The following is a 15,337-nucleotide window of genomic DNA, read 5'->3' on the forward strand; positions in this document are numbered from 1 at the left end:
GAGGAGGAGGAGGGTAATGCCCCAGGACCAAGGAGAGTAATAAGGGGGAGAAGGAGAGTAATAAGGAGGAGAAGGAGAGTAATAAGGGGGAGAAGGAAAGTAATAAGGGGGAGAAGGAAAGTAATAAGGGGGAGAAGGAAAGTAATAAGGGGGAGAAGGAGGGTAATGAGGATTACTATTATATGGAGCATTATATAGAATATAAGGAGGAGCCAGTGATGTGTGTGGGCGGGGCTGATAAGCTCCTCATGCCCCGCCCTCATTCACACATGATAAATAATCCGATATAAACTTCTTTAACTATCACAGAAAATTCCAGAAGAGACACGGAGATTAAGAGTGAATCTCGCCCTGAAGCCTCCCGCAGCCCGCTACATCTCTGTTCAGTCGGTTTACTGCATTAACTGGAGAGCTGCGCTCGCGGCGGTGTGCCGCTAAGTGGCTGCTCAGAGAGGAACGCGAGAACATGGAGGAGAGAAAATCCTTCTGCAAGAATTCACACAGAAATCTTCAGATTCGTCACTTCCATGTGAAGGACCACTACAAGGACCAGACAGGCCCCGGGACCACTGCAAGGACCAGACAGGCCCCGGGACCACTGCAAGGACCAGACAGGCCCCGGGACCACTGCAAGGACCAGACAGGCCCCGGGACCACTGCAAGGACCAGACAGGCCCCGGGACCACTGCAAGGACCAGACAGGCCCCGGGACCACTGCAAGGACCAGACAGGCCCCGGGACCACTGCAAGGACCAGACAGGCCCCGGGACCACTGCAAGGACCAGACAGGCCCCGGGACCACTGCAAGGACCAGACAGGCCCCGGGACCACTGCAAGGACCAGACAGGCCCCGGGACCACTGCAAGGACCAGACAGGCCCCGGGACCACTGCAAGGACCAGACAGGCCCCGGGACCACTGCAAGGACCAGACAGGCCCCGGGACCACTGCAAGGACCAGACAGGCCCCGGGACAACTGCAAGGACCAGACAGGCCCCGGGACCACTGCAAGGACCAGACAGGCCCCGGGACCACTGCAAGGACCAGACAGGCCCCGGGACCACTGCAAGGACCAGACAGGCCCCGGGACCACTGCAAGGACCAGACAGGCCCCGGGACCACTACAAGGACCAGACAGGCCCCGGGACCACTACAAGGACCAGACAGGCCCCGGGACCACTGCAAGGACCAGACAGGCCCCGGGACCACTGCAAGGACCAGACAGGCCCCGGGACCACTGCAAGGACCAGACAGGCCCCGGGACCACTGCAAGGACCAGACAGGCCCCGGGACCACTGCAAGGACCAGACAGGCCCCGGGACAACTATAAGGACCAGACAGGCCCCGGGACCACTATATAACTGTGACAAATGTCGTTGTGTAGCCCTAGCCTTATACTTGGCGCAGGGTCCTAAGGGGCGGAGCATGACACAGGGCGATCCACTGTGGTGTTCCTTTAATTCCTGTCATGCTCCGCCCCCTCAGGCGACATATAACACAGAGGATGTGTGTAGATAGCACAGATGAGGACATGCCGGTAAATGGACTGTTCATTTAAAGAAACCAAGATCTTGCATTGATCTTCAGTCACATCATGTGTCTACTCTAGTCACACCCAAAGCTGCAATCACAATTCATGCATAGATGTGTGGAGCCAGACATGGGGGTGAGATCGGAGACTGCGGAAGAGCAGAGAGAGGACAGGACGTCTGAGCGGATGATGGGAGTATCTCCAGGAGCAGATGACATATTCTGCGGTTGCAGCACAATCTGCTCCGCGGGGCTCTTCCTGACTCCTTTTTATAGATTGCAGCTTTCACCGCCACTAATGAACTGTTAACAAGCGTGCAATTACTTATGCAAATGTGCAGCTGGAGGCGGGCGTGGCCAGTGACTCACGTGTCCGTGCCATCGGGGGGCAGAGCATGGCAGCTCCCTACATAACAGGGGGCACCCAGGGGCTGCGGCGGGCATGACCGGCATGAAATGAGGGGATGGGAGGCCTGAGAAAGGAGGATGGGGGTGCGAAGGGGGAAGGCACTGGGGCAGCGCCATATTGTGACCCAGAATCTCAACCGCCCCCTGAAGGGCCCCTCAAGGCACCACCATCCACATTTACCTGCTACTAAGCAGAGTCACATTCACGCCGATTCCTACTGTCAGTCTTCAATGCAGTTCTAGCATTCTATTCATCAAGCCGAAGGTTCAGTATGAACAGGGCCAGAGGATTCTCCCCTCCAGCATAACCCCTATTAACATCCATGACGGCAAGAAAAACGTTACGCAAGCGACAGGAAGTGGAGACCACTCTGTGGGGTGAAGGGTCCCCAACATGGCGCTGTCACCTCAAGTCTCACAGCCTCCACCAGCACCAGGTACTGACCCAGTGCAAATTACTTGAACCATCCCAAGCTTCCTGAAAGCCCTGACATCCTCTGTGCTGCTGGGGACCCTGCTCCTTCCACTATGTAAGGGCCCTTGTGCACATATGTCCTGGAGCGTCACTGATCGTGTGCAGGGGAGAGCACGGCATCATAGATTACAATCTGCCATGGTTACGGTGCCATTGTCCTGCACATAAGACCATATACAATAGTCCCGCGGGCGGCCCAACGTGCCCAGCGTCACAGAAACCTCCCCTGCACACGATCAATGCCGCTCCGGGACATATGGCCTGAAATCCTCTGTGCTGCTGGGACCCTGCTCCTTCCACTATGTAACTCTCAGTCTGTGACCTCCCACATGATCAGTATGTGCATCTTCTGAAATACTCTGTGCTGCACTAACTATGTAAGGAGCAGGGTGCTGTCATGAGGACAAGCCCTGGGATAAAGCCTCTGTCCTCATGACACCCGATGCAGCGCCCGGAAAAGCTCAATATCCTCCTTCAGATCAGCATCACAGAGAGCTCGGGCAGTACGTCCTGGCGCCAGGCTCTGGATCTGCTCCGGGCAGTACGTCCTGGCGCCAGGCTCTGGATCTGCTCCGGGCAGTACGTCCTGGCGCCAGGCTCTGGATCTGCTCCGGGCAGTACGTCCTGGCGCCAGGCTCTGGATCTGCTCCGGGCAGTACGTCCTGGCGCCAGGCTCTGGATCTGCTCCGGGCAGTACGTCCTGGCGCCAGGCTCTGGATCTGCTCCGGGCAGTACGTCCTGGCGCCAGGCTCTGGATCTGCTCCGGGCAGTACGTCCTGGCGCCAGGCTCTGGATCTGCTCCGGGCAGTACGTCCTGGCGCCAGGCTCTGGATCTGCTCCGGGCAGTACGTCCTGGCGCCAGGCTCTGGATCTGCTCCGGGCAGTACGTCCTGGCGCCAGGCTCTGGATCTGCTCCGGGCAGTACGTCCTGGCGCCAGGCTCTGGATCTGCTCCGGGCAGTACGTCCTGGCGCCAGGCTCTGGATCTGCTCCGGGCAGTACGTCCTGGCGTCAGGCTCTGGATCTGCTCCGGGCAGTACGTCCTGGCGTCAGGCTCTGGATCTGCTCCGGGCAGTACGTCCTGGCGTCAGGCTCTGGATCTGCTCCGGGCAGTACGTCCTGGCGTCAGGCTCTGGATCTGCTCCGGGCAGTACGTCCTGGTGTCAGGCTCTGGATCTGCTCCGGGCAGTACGTCCTGGCGCCAGGCTCTGGATCTGCTCCGGTCAGTACGTCCTGGTGCCAGGCTCTGGATCTGCTCCGGGCAGTACGTCCTGGCGTCAGGCTCTGGATCTTCTCCGGTCAGTACGTCCTGGTGCCAGGCTCTGGATCTGCTCCGGGCAGCGCCCGCGGTCAGGTCAGCCTAAAGGGGTCTCCCACCAAAGACATTTACTGCACACTTAATTGGTGGATTCTCCAAACTCTTGGACCCCCACATAACCCCCCATGCTCCCCATCATGTGACCCTCCCCCAGTGACTCCTTTCATGTCTCCCCATTTTTACCTTTGCCTTGGGGTTTTTGATAGAGGATCCTCGGTACCAACCTGAAAGACAAGAAGATCTATTAGAACGAAGCTTCCACTATTGACGAACTATAAGTCTCAGGAGGATTTCCAGACATATAAATGGGTTCAACTGTGGGTTACCAAATCTGTACAGTCCGATGGGAGTGATACTGCCTGCTGACCCAGCGCCACACTCCACTTCTATTTGTGAACTAGTGCTTTGTGCAGAGGAGAATAATCCTGGGGTGCCAGGAGCCAGAGCAGAAGGGGTGCTAGTACCCAGGGCCAGCTGAACAACGGGTGCTCGTACCTGGGGTGCCAGGGGGTAGCAGCATAAAGGGTGCTCGTAGTCTAGGTGCCAGGGGGCAGCAGAGTAAGAGGTGCTTGTGCCCGGGCCAGCAACATAAGGGGTGCTCATGTCCAAGATACCAGGGGCCAGCAGAGTATGGGTTGCTCATGCCCATTATACCAGGGGACAGAGTATAGGGTGCTAGTGTCCGGGATACCAGGGGACAGCAGAATATGGGGTGCTAGTGTCCGGGATACCAGGAGACAGCAGAGTATGGGGTGCTAGTGTCCGGGATACCAGGAGACAGCACAGTATGGGGTGCTAGTGTCCGGGATACCAGGAGACAGCACAGTATGGGGTGCTAGTGTCCGGGATACCAGGAGACAGCACAGTATGGGGTGCTAGTGTCCGGGATACCAGGAGACAGCACAGTATGGGGTGCTAGTGTCCGGGATACCAGGAGACAGCACAGTATGGGGTGCTAGTGTCCGGGATACCAGGAGACAGCACAGTATGGGGTGCTAGTGTCCGGGATACCAGGAGACAGCACAGTATGGGGTGCTAGTGTCCGGGATACCAGGAGACAGCACAGTATGGGGTGCTAGTGTCCGGGATACCAGGAGACAGCACAGTATGGGGTGCTAGTGTCCGGGATACCAGGAGACAGCACAGTATGGGGTGCTAGTGTCCGGGATACCAGGAGACAGCACAGTATGGGGTGCTAGTGTCCGGGATACCAGGAGACAGCACAGTATGGGGTGCTAGTGTCCGGGATACCAGGAGACAGCACAGTATGGGGTGCTAGTGTCCGGGATACCAGGAGACAGCACAGTATGGGGTGCTAGTGTCCGGGATACCAGGAGACAGCACAGTATGGGGTGCTAGTGTCCGGGATACCAGGAGACAGCACAGTATGGGGTGCTAGTGTCCGGGATACCAGGAGACAGCACAGTATGGGGTGCTAGTGTCCGGGATACCAGGAGACAGCACAGTATGGGGTGCTAGTGTCCGGGATACCAGGAGACAGCACAGTATGGGGTGCTAGTGTCCGGGATACCAGGAGACAGCACAGTATGGGGTGCTAGTGTCCGGGATACCAGGAGACAGCACAGTATGGGGTGCTAGTGTCCGGGATACCAGGAGACAGCACAGTATGGGGTGCTAGTGTCCGGGATACCAGGAGACAGCACAGTATGGGGTGCTAGTGTCCGGGATACCAGGAGACAGCACAGTATGGGGTGCTAGTGTCCGGGATACCAGGAGACAGCACAGTATGGGGTGCTAGTGTCCGGGATACCAGGAGACAGCACAGTATGGGGTGCTAGTGTCCGGGATACCAGGAGACAGCACAGTATGGGGTGCTAGTGTCCGGGATACCAGGAGACAGCACAGTATGGGGTGCTAGTGTCCGGGATACCAGGAGACAGCACAGTATGGGGTGCTAGTGTCCGGGATACCAGGAGACAGCACAGTATGGGGTGCTAGTGTCCGGGATACCAGGAGACAGCACAGTATGGGGTGCTAGTGTCCGGGATACCAGGAGACAGCACAGTATGGGGTGCTAGTGTCCGGGATACCAGGAGACAGCACAGTATGGGGTGCTAGTGTCCGGGATACCAGGAGACAGCACAGTATGGGGTGCTAGTGTCCGGGATACCAGGAGACAGCACAGTATGGGGTGCTAGTGTCCGGGATACCAGGAGACAGCACAGTATGGGGTGCTAGTGTCCGGGATACCAGGAGACAGCACAGTATGGGGTGCTAGTGTCCGGGATACCAGGAGACAGCACAGTATGGGGTGCTAGTGTCCGGGATACCAGGAGACAGCACAGTATGGGGTGCTAGTGTCCGGGATACCAGGAGACAGCACAGTATGGGGTGCTAGTGTCCGGGATACCAGGAGACAGCACAGTATGGGGTGCTAGTGTCCGGGATACCAGGAGACAGCACAGTATGGGGTGCTAGTGTCCGGGATACCAGGAGACAGCACAGTATGGGGTGCTAGTGTCCGGGATACCAGGAGACAGCACAGTATGGGGTGCTAGTGTCCGGGATACCAGGAGACAGCACAGTATGGGGTGCTAGTGTCCGGGATACCAGGAGACAGCACAGTATGGGGTGCTAGTGTCCGGGATACCAGGAGACAGCACAGTATGGGGTGCTAGTGTCCGGGATACCAGGAGACAGCACAGTATGGGGTGCTAGTGTCCGGGATACCAGGAGACAGCACAGTATGGGGTGCTAGTGTCCGGGATACCAGGAGACAGCACAGTATGGGGTGCTAGTGTCCGGGATACCAGGAGACAGCACAGTATGGGGTGCTAGTGTCCGGGATACCAGGAGACAGCACAGTATGGGGTGCTAGTGTCCGGGATACCAGGAGACAGCACAGTATGGGGTGCTAGTGTCCGGGATACCAGGAGACAGCACAGTATGGGGTGCTAGTGTCCGGGATACCAGGAGACAGCACAGTATGGGGTGCTAGTGTCCGGGATACCAGGAGACAGCACAGTATGGGGTGCTAGTGTCCGGGATACCAGGAGACAGCACAGTATGGGGTGCTAGTGTCCGGGATACCAGGAGACAGCACAGTATGGGGTGCTAGTGTCCGGGATACCAGGAGACAGCAGAGTATGGGGCGCTAGTGTCCGGGATACCAGGAGACAGCAGAGTATGGGGCGCTAGTGTCCGGGATACCAGGAGACAGCATAGTATGGGGCGCTAGTGTCCGGAATACCAGGAGACAGCACAGTATGGGGTGCTAGTGTCTGGGATACCAGGAGACAGCAGAGTATGGGGTGCTAGTGTCCGGGATACCAGGGGACAGCAGAGTATGGGCTGCTAGTGTCCAGGATACCAGGAGACAGCACAGTATGGGCTGCTAGTGTCCGGGATACCAGGAGACAGCAGAGTATGGGCTGCTAGTGTCCGGAATACCAGGAGACAGCAGAGTATGGGGTGCTCAAGCCTGGGGTACCAGGAGACAGCAGAGTATGGGGTGCTAGTGTCCGGGATACCAGGAGACAGCACAGTATGGTGCGCTAGTGTCCGGGATACCAGGGGTTAGCAGAGTATGGGGTGCTAGTGTCCAGGATACCAGGAGACAGCAGAGTATGGGGTGCTAGTGTCCGGGATACCAGGAGACAGCACAGTATGGGGTGCTAGTGTCCGGGATACCAGGAGACAGCAGAGTATGGGGTGCTAGTGTCCGGGATACCAGGAGACAGCACAGTATGGGGTGCTAGTGTCCGGGATACCAGGAGACAGCACAGTATGGGGTGCTAGTGTCCGGGATACCAGGAGACAGCAGAGTATGGGGTGCTAGTGTCCGGGATACCAGGAGACAGCACAGTATGGGGTGCTAGTGTCCGGGATACCAGGAGACAGCACAGTATGGGCTGCTAGTGTCCGGGATACCAGGAGACAGCAGAGTATGGGCTGCTAGTGTCCGGAATACCAGGAGACAGCAGAGTATGGGGTGCTCAAGCCTGGGGTACCAGGAGACAGCAGAGTATGGGGTGCTAGTGTCCGGGATACCAGGAGACAGCACAGTATGGGCTGCTAGTGTCCGGGATACCAGGAGACAGCAGAGTATGGGCTGCTAGTGTCCGGAATACCAGGAGACAGCACAGTATGGGGTGCTAGTGTCCGGGATACCAGGAGACAGCACAGTATGGGGTGCTAGTGTCCGGGATACCAGGAGACAGCACAGTATGGGGTGCTAGTGTCCGGGATACCAGGAGACAGCACAGTATGGGGTGCTAGTGTCCGGGATACCAGGAGACAGCACAGTATGGGGTGCTAGTGTCCGGGATACCAGGAGACAGCAGAGTATGGGGTGCTAGTGTCCGGGATACCAGGAGACAGCAGAGTATGGGGTGCTAGTGTCCGGGATACCAGGAGACAGCAGAGTATGGGGTGCTAGTGTCCGGGATACCAGGAGACAGCATAGTATGGGGCGCTAGTGTCCGGAATACCAGGAGACAGCATAGTATGGGGCGCTAGTGTCCGGAATACCAGGAGACAGCACAGTATGGGGTGCTAGTGTCTGGGATACCAGGAGACAGCAGAGTATGGGGCGCTAGTGTCCGGGATACCAGGAGACAGCACAGTATGGGGTGCTAGTGTCCGGGATACCAGGAGACAGCACAGTATGGGGTGCTAGTGTCTGGGATACCAGGAGACAGCAGAGTATGGGGTGCTAGTGTCCGGGATACCAGGGGTTAGCACATTATGGGGTGCTCAAGCCTGGGGTACCAGGGGGCAACACTCCTGCCTAACACCTCCACAGTTGTGTGATAGGACACTAAAGGCTGCTACTACAGCGTCCAGGGGAGAGGTTTGTATGTAGGATTCCATTTCTGCCTACATTCTCTCTCCTAGTGCCTTGCCACGTGTCAGTTTTTAATGTAGTTCTGTCATTCCGTTCCTGAACCTGGTTTCCCTGGATGAACAGGGCCCCGGCCACTTCTAGACAGTGGAATATGGCAGCACAGTGCATTGTGGGAAGATGTAGTCATTATATCCTCTCTATCTGGGGGTCCCGGGGGTCTGCCTCAATGTGGCATGCAGGACCCAGTGACACTGAGCTGTCACTAAGGTGTGAGTGCAGGAGAGATGGCAGCAGCGCACAGGGAGAGACGAGGGGACACTGCCAGGGGCAGCGCTTCTTATGTGTTTACAACAGGATGTGACAGCCGCTTATCAGAGTGACAGGCGCAGGAGCCCCATCTGTACACTGCCTGGATGCTGGATCCTACCTATATGCAAGAGTCTGCACTATATGAAGGCATCTATGCCCCAATCCCACTCCTGAGCTCCCTCTAGTGGAGGCTGTATATATCTGTATGTAGTAATCTCCTGAGCTCCCTCTAGTGGTGGCTGTATATATCTGTATGCAGTAATCTCCTGAGCTCCCTCTAGTGGTGGCTGTATATATCTGTATGTAGTAATCTCCTGAGCTCCCTCTAGTGGTGGCTGTATATATCTGTATGCCGTAATCTCCTGAGCTCCCTCTAGTGGTGGCTGTATATATCTGTATGTAGTAATCTCCTGAGCTCCCTCTAGTGGTGGCTGTATATATCTGTATGCCGTAATCTCCTGAGCTCCCTCTAGTGGTGGCTGTATATATCTGTATGTAGTAATCTCCTGAGATCCCTCTAGTGGTGGCTGTATATATCTGTATGTAGTAATCTCCTGAGCTCCCTCTAGTGGTGGCTGTATATATCTGTATGTAGTAATCTCCTGAGCTCCCTCTAGTGGTGGCTGTATATATCTGTATGTAGTAATCTCCTGAGCTCCCTCTAGTGGTGGCTGTATATATCTGTATGCAGTTATCTTCTGAGCTCCCTCTAGTGGTGGCTGTATATATCTGTATGTAGTAATCTCCTGAGCTCCCTCTAGTGGTGGCTGTATATATCTGTATGTAGTAATCTCCTGAGCTCCCTCTAGTGGTGGCTGTATATATCTGTATGCAGTAATCTCCTGAGCTCCCTCTAGTGGTGGCTGTATATATCTGTATGCAGTTATCTTCTGAGCTCCCTCTAGTGGTGGCTGTATATATCTGTATGCAGTAATCTCCTGAGCTCCCTCTAGTGGTGGCTGTATATATCTGTATGCAGTAATCTAATGAGCTCCCTCTAGTGGTGGCTGTATATATCTGTATGTAGTAATCTCCTGAGCTCCCTCTAGTGGTGGCTGTATATATCTGTATGCAGTAATCTCCTGAGCTCCCTCTAGTGGTGGCTGTATATATCTGTATGTAGTAATCTCCTGAGCTCCCTCTAGTGGTGGCTGTATATATCTGTATGCAGTAATCTCCTGAGCTCCCTCTAGTGGTGGCTGTATATATCTGTATGTAGTAATCTCCTGAGCTCCCTCTAGTGGTGGCTGTATATATCTGTATGTAGTAATCTCCTGAGCTCCCTCTAGTGGTGGCTGTATATATCTGTATGTAGTAATCTCCTGAGCTCCCCCTAGTGGTGGCTGTATATATCTGTATGTAGTAATCTCCTGAGCTCCCCCTAGTGGTGGCTGTATATATCTGTATGCAGTAAGCTCCAGAGCTCTCCCTAGTGGTGGCTGCAGGCAGTATATGCAGGGGATTTGGAGCTCATTATCAGTAGACCAAGCTCCAATCATATAAAGATATATTAGTAAATGAATCAAAGCAGAATGCTGGACGTTCACATCTGTACATTCACTGTAAGCACCTGACCCTGGTAATCGGCGTCAGTGACTGGTGAAGTATATAGGGCCGTAATGGCTGTGCAGGTTCTATACTATGTAGCTGAATGCCCGCTGATTACAGCTCTGGGGGCTCAGATGCTTCTGACCTCCCTCCTAATACCAGGTAACCCTAAAAGGAAACTCCAGTACATAGGCCGAGTCCCCCGTCATGGGCATTCACTGTGTCTATGGGGCTCAGTGCAGGAGGTGGGTGACAATGGCCGATCTCCTAACTGCTGTGGTGGTGGCAGCAATCATACACATCTATATCCCCCTTATCCCCCATACACATGCATGTGTGGTGAATAGGAGAATGCCGGGCTCCCCTGCAGACTCCTGATGGTGGATTATCTCCCCAAGAACAAAGCGATCGGGCAGTTGAAATTCACCCTGACCGATCCTAATCTCCCCCCACACACATGGTCGGCCGCCCTGCTGGTGGGTGGCCAGCTTTATACTGGGAGACGTCCACGGAAGGGGCAGACGCCCTGAGTGTCGTTTTTTGGCATGAGGGGCAGTTGTCACGTCCCTTCGCCCACATGAAAGGCAGGCCATGCTCTGTGATCTCATGTTCCTCTGGAGTCCATAGACCCCAATACAATGAACAGTGCTAGTGGCGGCCATATTGGTTGTCACCCAGCTTCCCGGTAACCGATATAACTAGTAAAATATCTTAAAGGAACACGATGCACTGTGTTAGGTCCAGCGCAGCCCCCCGATCACTCACCATCACATTTCTCCAGGATATGCACAGTTTCTCCCAGTTCCAGAGTTAACCCTTGAAGGACTGACCCACGGAAATTCGATATGACTGAAATTAGAGAGAGAAAAGACAGATTACATCACCGGGGGGGGGGGGGAGGGGGCAATCCGTCCCTGGGTCATGGTGCGAGTGGGGTTGATGTGCGGCACCTCCAGAATGTGACACCCCTAACAGGCCGCCTTGAGGGACGTGACAAGAACACGAGAGCCGCTCACTGATACGGTGTAACAACATGTCTCTGTGTGACAATGTGATGCTGTACGACAATCAGTGTGACAGGAGGTGTAGCTGAGCGTCCCTGCACGAGGCAGCGCTACAGTGTGACAGGAGGTGTAGCTGAGCGTCCCTGCACGAGGCAGCGCTACAGTGTGACAGGAGGCGCAGCTGAGCGTCCCTGCACGAGGCAGCGGTACAGTGTGACAGGAGGTGTAGCTGAGCGTCCCTGCACGAGGCAGCGCTACAGTGTGACAGGAGGCATAGCTGAGCATCCCTGCACGAGGCAGCGCTACAGTGTGACAGGAGGCATAGCTGAGCATCCCTGCACGAGGCGCTACAGTGTGACAGGAGGCGCAGCTGAGCATCCCTGCACGAGGCAGCGCTACAGTGTGACAGGAGGCATAGCTGAGCGTCCCTGCACGAGGCAGCGGTACAGTGTGACAGGAGGCGCAGCTGAGCGTCCCTGCACGAGGCAGCGCTACAGTGCGACAGGAGGCATAGCTGAGCATCCCTGCACGAGGCGCTACAGTGTGACAGGAGGCATAGCTGAGCATCCCTGCACGAGGCAGCGCTACAGTGTGACAGGAGGCATAGCTGAGCATCCCTGCACGAGGCGCTACAGTGTGACAGGAGGCGCAGCTGAGCATCCCTGCACGAGGCAGCGCTACAGTGTGACAGGAGGCATAGCTGAGCGTCCCTGCACGAGGCAGCGGTACAGTGTGACAGGAGGCGCAGCTGAGCGTCCCTGCACGAGGCAGCGCTACAGTGTGACAGGAGGCGCAGCTGAGCGTCCCTGCACGAGGCAGCGCTACAGTGCGACAGGAGGCATAGCTGAGCGTCCCTGCACGAGGCAGCGGTACAGTGTGACAGGAGGCGCAGCTGAGCGTCCCTGCACGAGGCAGCGCTACAGTGTGACAGGAGGCGCAGCTGAGCGTCCCTGCACGAGGCAGCGCTAGTGTGACAGGAGGCGCAGCTGAGCGTCCCTGCACGAGGCAGCGCTACAGTGTGACAGGAGGCATAGCTGAGCGTCCCTGCACGAGGCAGCGGTACAGTGTGACAGGAGGCGCAGCTGAGCGTCCCTGCACGAGGCAGCGCTACAGTGTGACAGGAGGCGCAGCTGAGCGTCCCTGCACGAGGCAGCGCTACAGTGTGACAGGAGGCATAGCTGAGCATCCCTGCACGAGGCAGCGCTACAGTGTGACAGGAGGCATAGCTGAGCGTCCCTGCACGAGGCAGCGGTACAGTGTGACAGGAGGTGCAGCTGAGCATCCCTGCACGAGGCAGCGGTACAGTGTGGCGGTTTTGGCTGTGACGTCCGCGGCTTCTCAGGTAAATGTTGTGGTAGCTGGGATCTCAGTGACAGCAACATGTTGTCAGCCTGTGCTGGAGTGTATGACTGCCATGTGTTGTCAAGCTGTAATCTTCCAACACTGATGTGTGTTGTCAGGCTGTCGTGTGTTGTCAGGCTGTGACCCTCCAAGCCTGCCGTGTGTTGCCAGGCTGTGACCCTCCAAGCCTGCCGTGTGTTGCCAGGCTGTGACCCTCCAAGCCTGCCGTGTGTTGCCAGGCTGTGACCCTCCAAGCCTGCCGTCTGTTGCCAGGCTGTGACCCTCCAAGCCTGCCGTCTGTTGCCAGGCTGTGACCCTCCAAGCCTGCCGTCTGTTGCCAGGCTGTGACCCTCCAAGCCTGCCGTCTGTTGCCAGGCTGTGACCCTCCAAGCCTGCCGTCTGTTGCCAGGCTGTGACCCTCCAAGCCTGCCGTGTGTTTTCAGGCTGCTGTGTGTTGTCAGGCTGTGACCCTCCAAGCCTGCCGTGTGTTGTCAGGCTGTGACCCTCCAAGCCTGCCGTGTGTTGTCAGGCTGTAACCGTCCAAGCCTGCCGTGTGTTGCCAGGCTGTAACCCTCCAAGCCTGCCGTGTGTTGCCAGGCTGTAACCCTCCAAGCCTGCCGTGTGTTGTCAGGCTGTGACCCTCCAAGCCTGCCGTGTGTTTTCAGGCTGCTGTGTGTTGTCAGGCTGTGACCCTCCAAGCCTGCCGTGTGTTGTCAGGCTGTGACCCTCCAAGCCTGCCGTGTGTTGTCAGGCTGATGTGTGTTGTCAGGCTGTGACCCTCCAAGCCTGCCGTGTGTTGCCAGGCTGTAACCCTCCAAGCCTGCCGTGTGTTGTCAGGCTGACGTGTGTTGTCAGGCTGTGACCCTCCAAGCCTGCCGTCTGTTGCCAGGCTGTGACCCTCCAAGCCTGCCGTCTGTTGCCAGGCTGTGACCCTCCAAGCCTGCCGTCTGTTGCCAGGCTGTGACCCTCCAAGCCTGCCGTCTGTTGCCAGGCTGTGACCCTCCAAGCCTGCCGTCTGTTGCCAGGCTGTGACCCTCCAAGCCTGCCGTCTGTTGCCAGGCTGTGACCCTCCAAGCCTGCCGTGTGTTGTCAGGCTGTGACCCTCCAAGCCTGCCGTGTGTTTTCAGGCTGCTGTGTGTTGTCAGGCTGTGACCCTCCAAGCCTGCCGTGTGTTGTGACGCTGTGACCCTCCAAGCCTGCCGTGTGTTGTCAGGCTGTGACCCTCCAAGCCTGCCGTGTGTTGTCAGGCTGTAACCGTCCAAGCCTGCCGTGTGTTGCCAGGCTGTAACCCTCCAAGCCTGCCGTGTGTTGCCAGGCTGTGACCCTCCAAGCCTGCCGTGTGTTGTCAGGCTGTGACCCTCCAAGCCTGCCGTGTGTTGTCAGGCTGTGACCCTCCAAGCCTGCCGTGTGTTGTCAGGCTGTGACCCTCCAAGCCTGCAGTGTGTTGTCAGGCTGATGTGTGTTGTCAGGCTGTGACCCTCCAAGCCTGCCGTGTGTTGCCAGGCTGTAACCCTCCAAGCCTGCCGTGTGTTGTCAGGCTGACGTGTGTTGTCAGGCTGTGACCCTCCAAGCCTGCCGTGTGTTGCCAGGCTGTGACCCTCCAAGCCTGCCGTGTGTTGCCAGGCTGTGACCCTCCAAGCCTGCCGTGTGTTGCCAGGCTGTGACCCTCCAAGCCTGCCGTGTGTTGCCAGGCTGTGACCCTCCAAGCCTGCCGTGTGTTGCCAGGCTGTGACCCTCCAAGCCTGCCGTGTGTTGCCAGGCTGTGACCCTCCAAGCCTGCCGTGTGTTGCCAGGCTGTGACCCTCCAAGCCTGCCGTGTGTTGCCAGGCTGTGACCCTCCAAGCCTGCCGTGTGTTGCCAGGCTGTGACCCTCCAAGCCTGCCGTGTGTTGCCAGGCTGTGACCCTCCAAGCCTGCCGTGTGTTGCCAGGCTGTGACCCTCCAAGCCTGCCGTGTGTTGTCAGGCTGTGACCCTCCAAGCCTGCCGTGTGTTGTCAGGCTGTGACCCTCCAAGCCTGCCGTGTGTTGTCAGGCTGTGACCCTCCAAGCCTGCCGTGTGTTGTCAGGCTGTGACCCTCCAAGCCTGCCGTGTGTTGTCAGGCTGTGACCCTCCAAGCCTGCCGTGTGTTGTCAGGCTGTGACCCTCCAAGCCTGCCGTGTTTTGTCAGGCTGCTGTCTGTTGTCAGGCAATGACCCTGTGTCATCAATAACCTGGCATCCATCCCGGCGGCTCGGAGGCTGTAGAGCCACCTAAACAGACTGCGCCATCTCTCTTCCCGTGTGACACCCAGCGCTCTCGGCTGCTGCAGTGTTAACCCTCTCAGCACCACAGCCCTGCTCATCACAGCCGCCTGCCAAGATCCTGCTGGCGTAACCCACTCCAGGCAGACAACTCCAAAAATAATGAGTCGCCGTCACAAATAGCACATGAGTAACAGGCTTACTCACCCCTGCGCCCGCTGCCTCCCACTGGGGCAATCGCATCCCTGTGCTCCCACAATGCACTGCTGCCCCCATACTGATCAGAAGATGGAGCCCGGGGAGGACACATTACTATAGGCCTCAGGGAGGTACTGGAACCAAGGGCCCAAACTAGAGGG

The 15,337-nt window shown here is 57.0% G+C and overlaps 1 protein-coding gene across 4 annotated transcripts in view; it reads right to left on the reverse strand.

Moving 5' to 3' along the window:
* DOCK3 (dedicator of cytokinesis 3) overlaps nucleotides 1-15,337 on the reverse strand; it is a 110,657-nt gene that overhangs the window by 76,864 nt on the left and 18,456 nt on the right. For all 4 annotated transcript variants that reach the window (XR_006387151.1, XM_044273278.1, XM_044273277.1 and 1 more), the window contains exons 2-3: nucleotides 11,159-11,242; nucleotides 3,913-3,953 (exon numbers count right to left, since the gene is read on the reverse strand). Coding sequence is in view for 3 of the 4 variants with exons in the window: in XM_044273278.1 (XP_044129213.1) it covers nucleotides 3,913-3,953; nucleotides 11,159-11,242 (125 nt within the window). In the remaining variant the exon portion in view is untranslated. The remainder of the gene's footprint in view (nucleotides 1-3,912; nucleotides 3,954-11,158; nucleotides 11,243-15,337) is intronic.

The sequence above is a fragment of the Bufo gargarizans genome, unplaced genomic scaffold (assembly GCF_014858855.1).
Source record: "Bufo gargarizans isolate SCDJY-AF-19 unplaced genomic scaffold, ASM1485885v1 fragScaff_scaffold_573_pilon, whole genome shotgun sequence".
In the NCBI taxonomy this organism is placed as follows: Eukaryota; Metazoa; Chordata; class Amphibia; order Anura; family Bufonidae; genus Bufo; species Bufo gargarizans.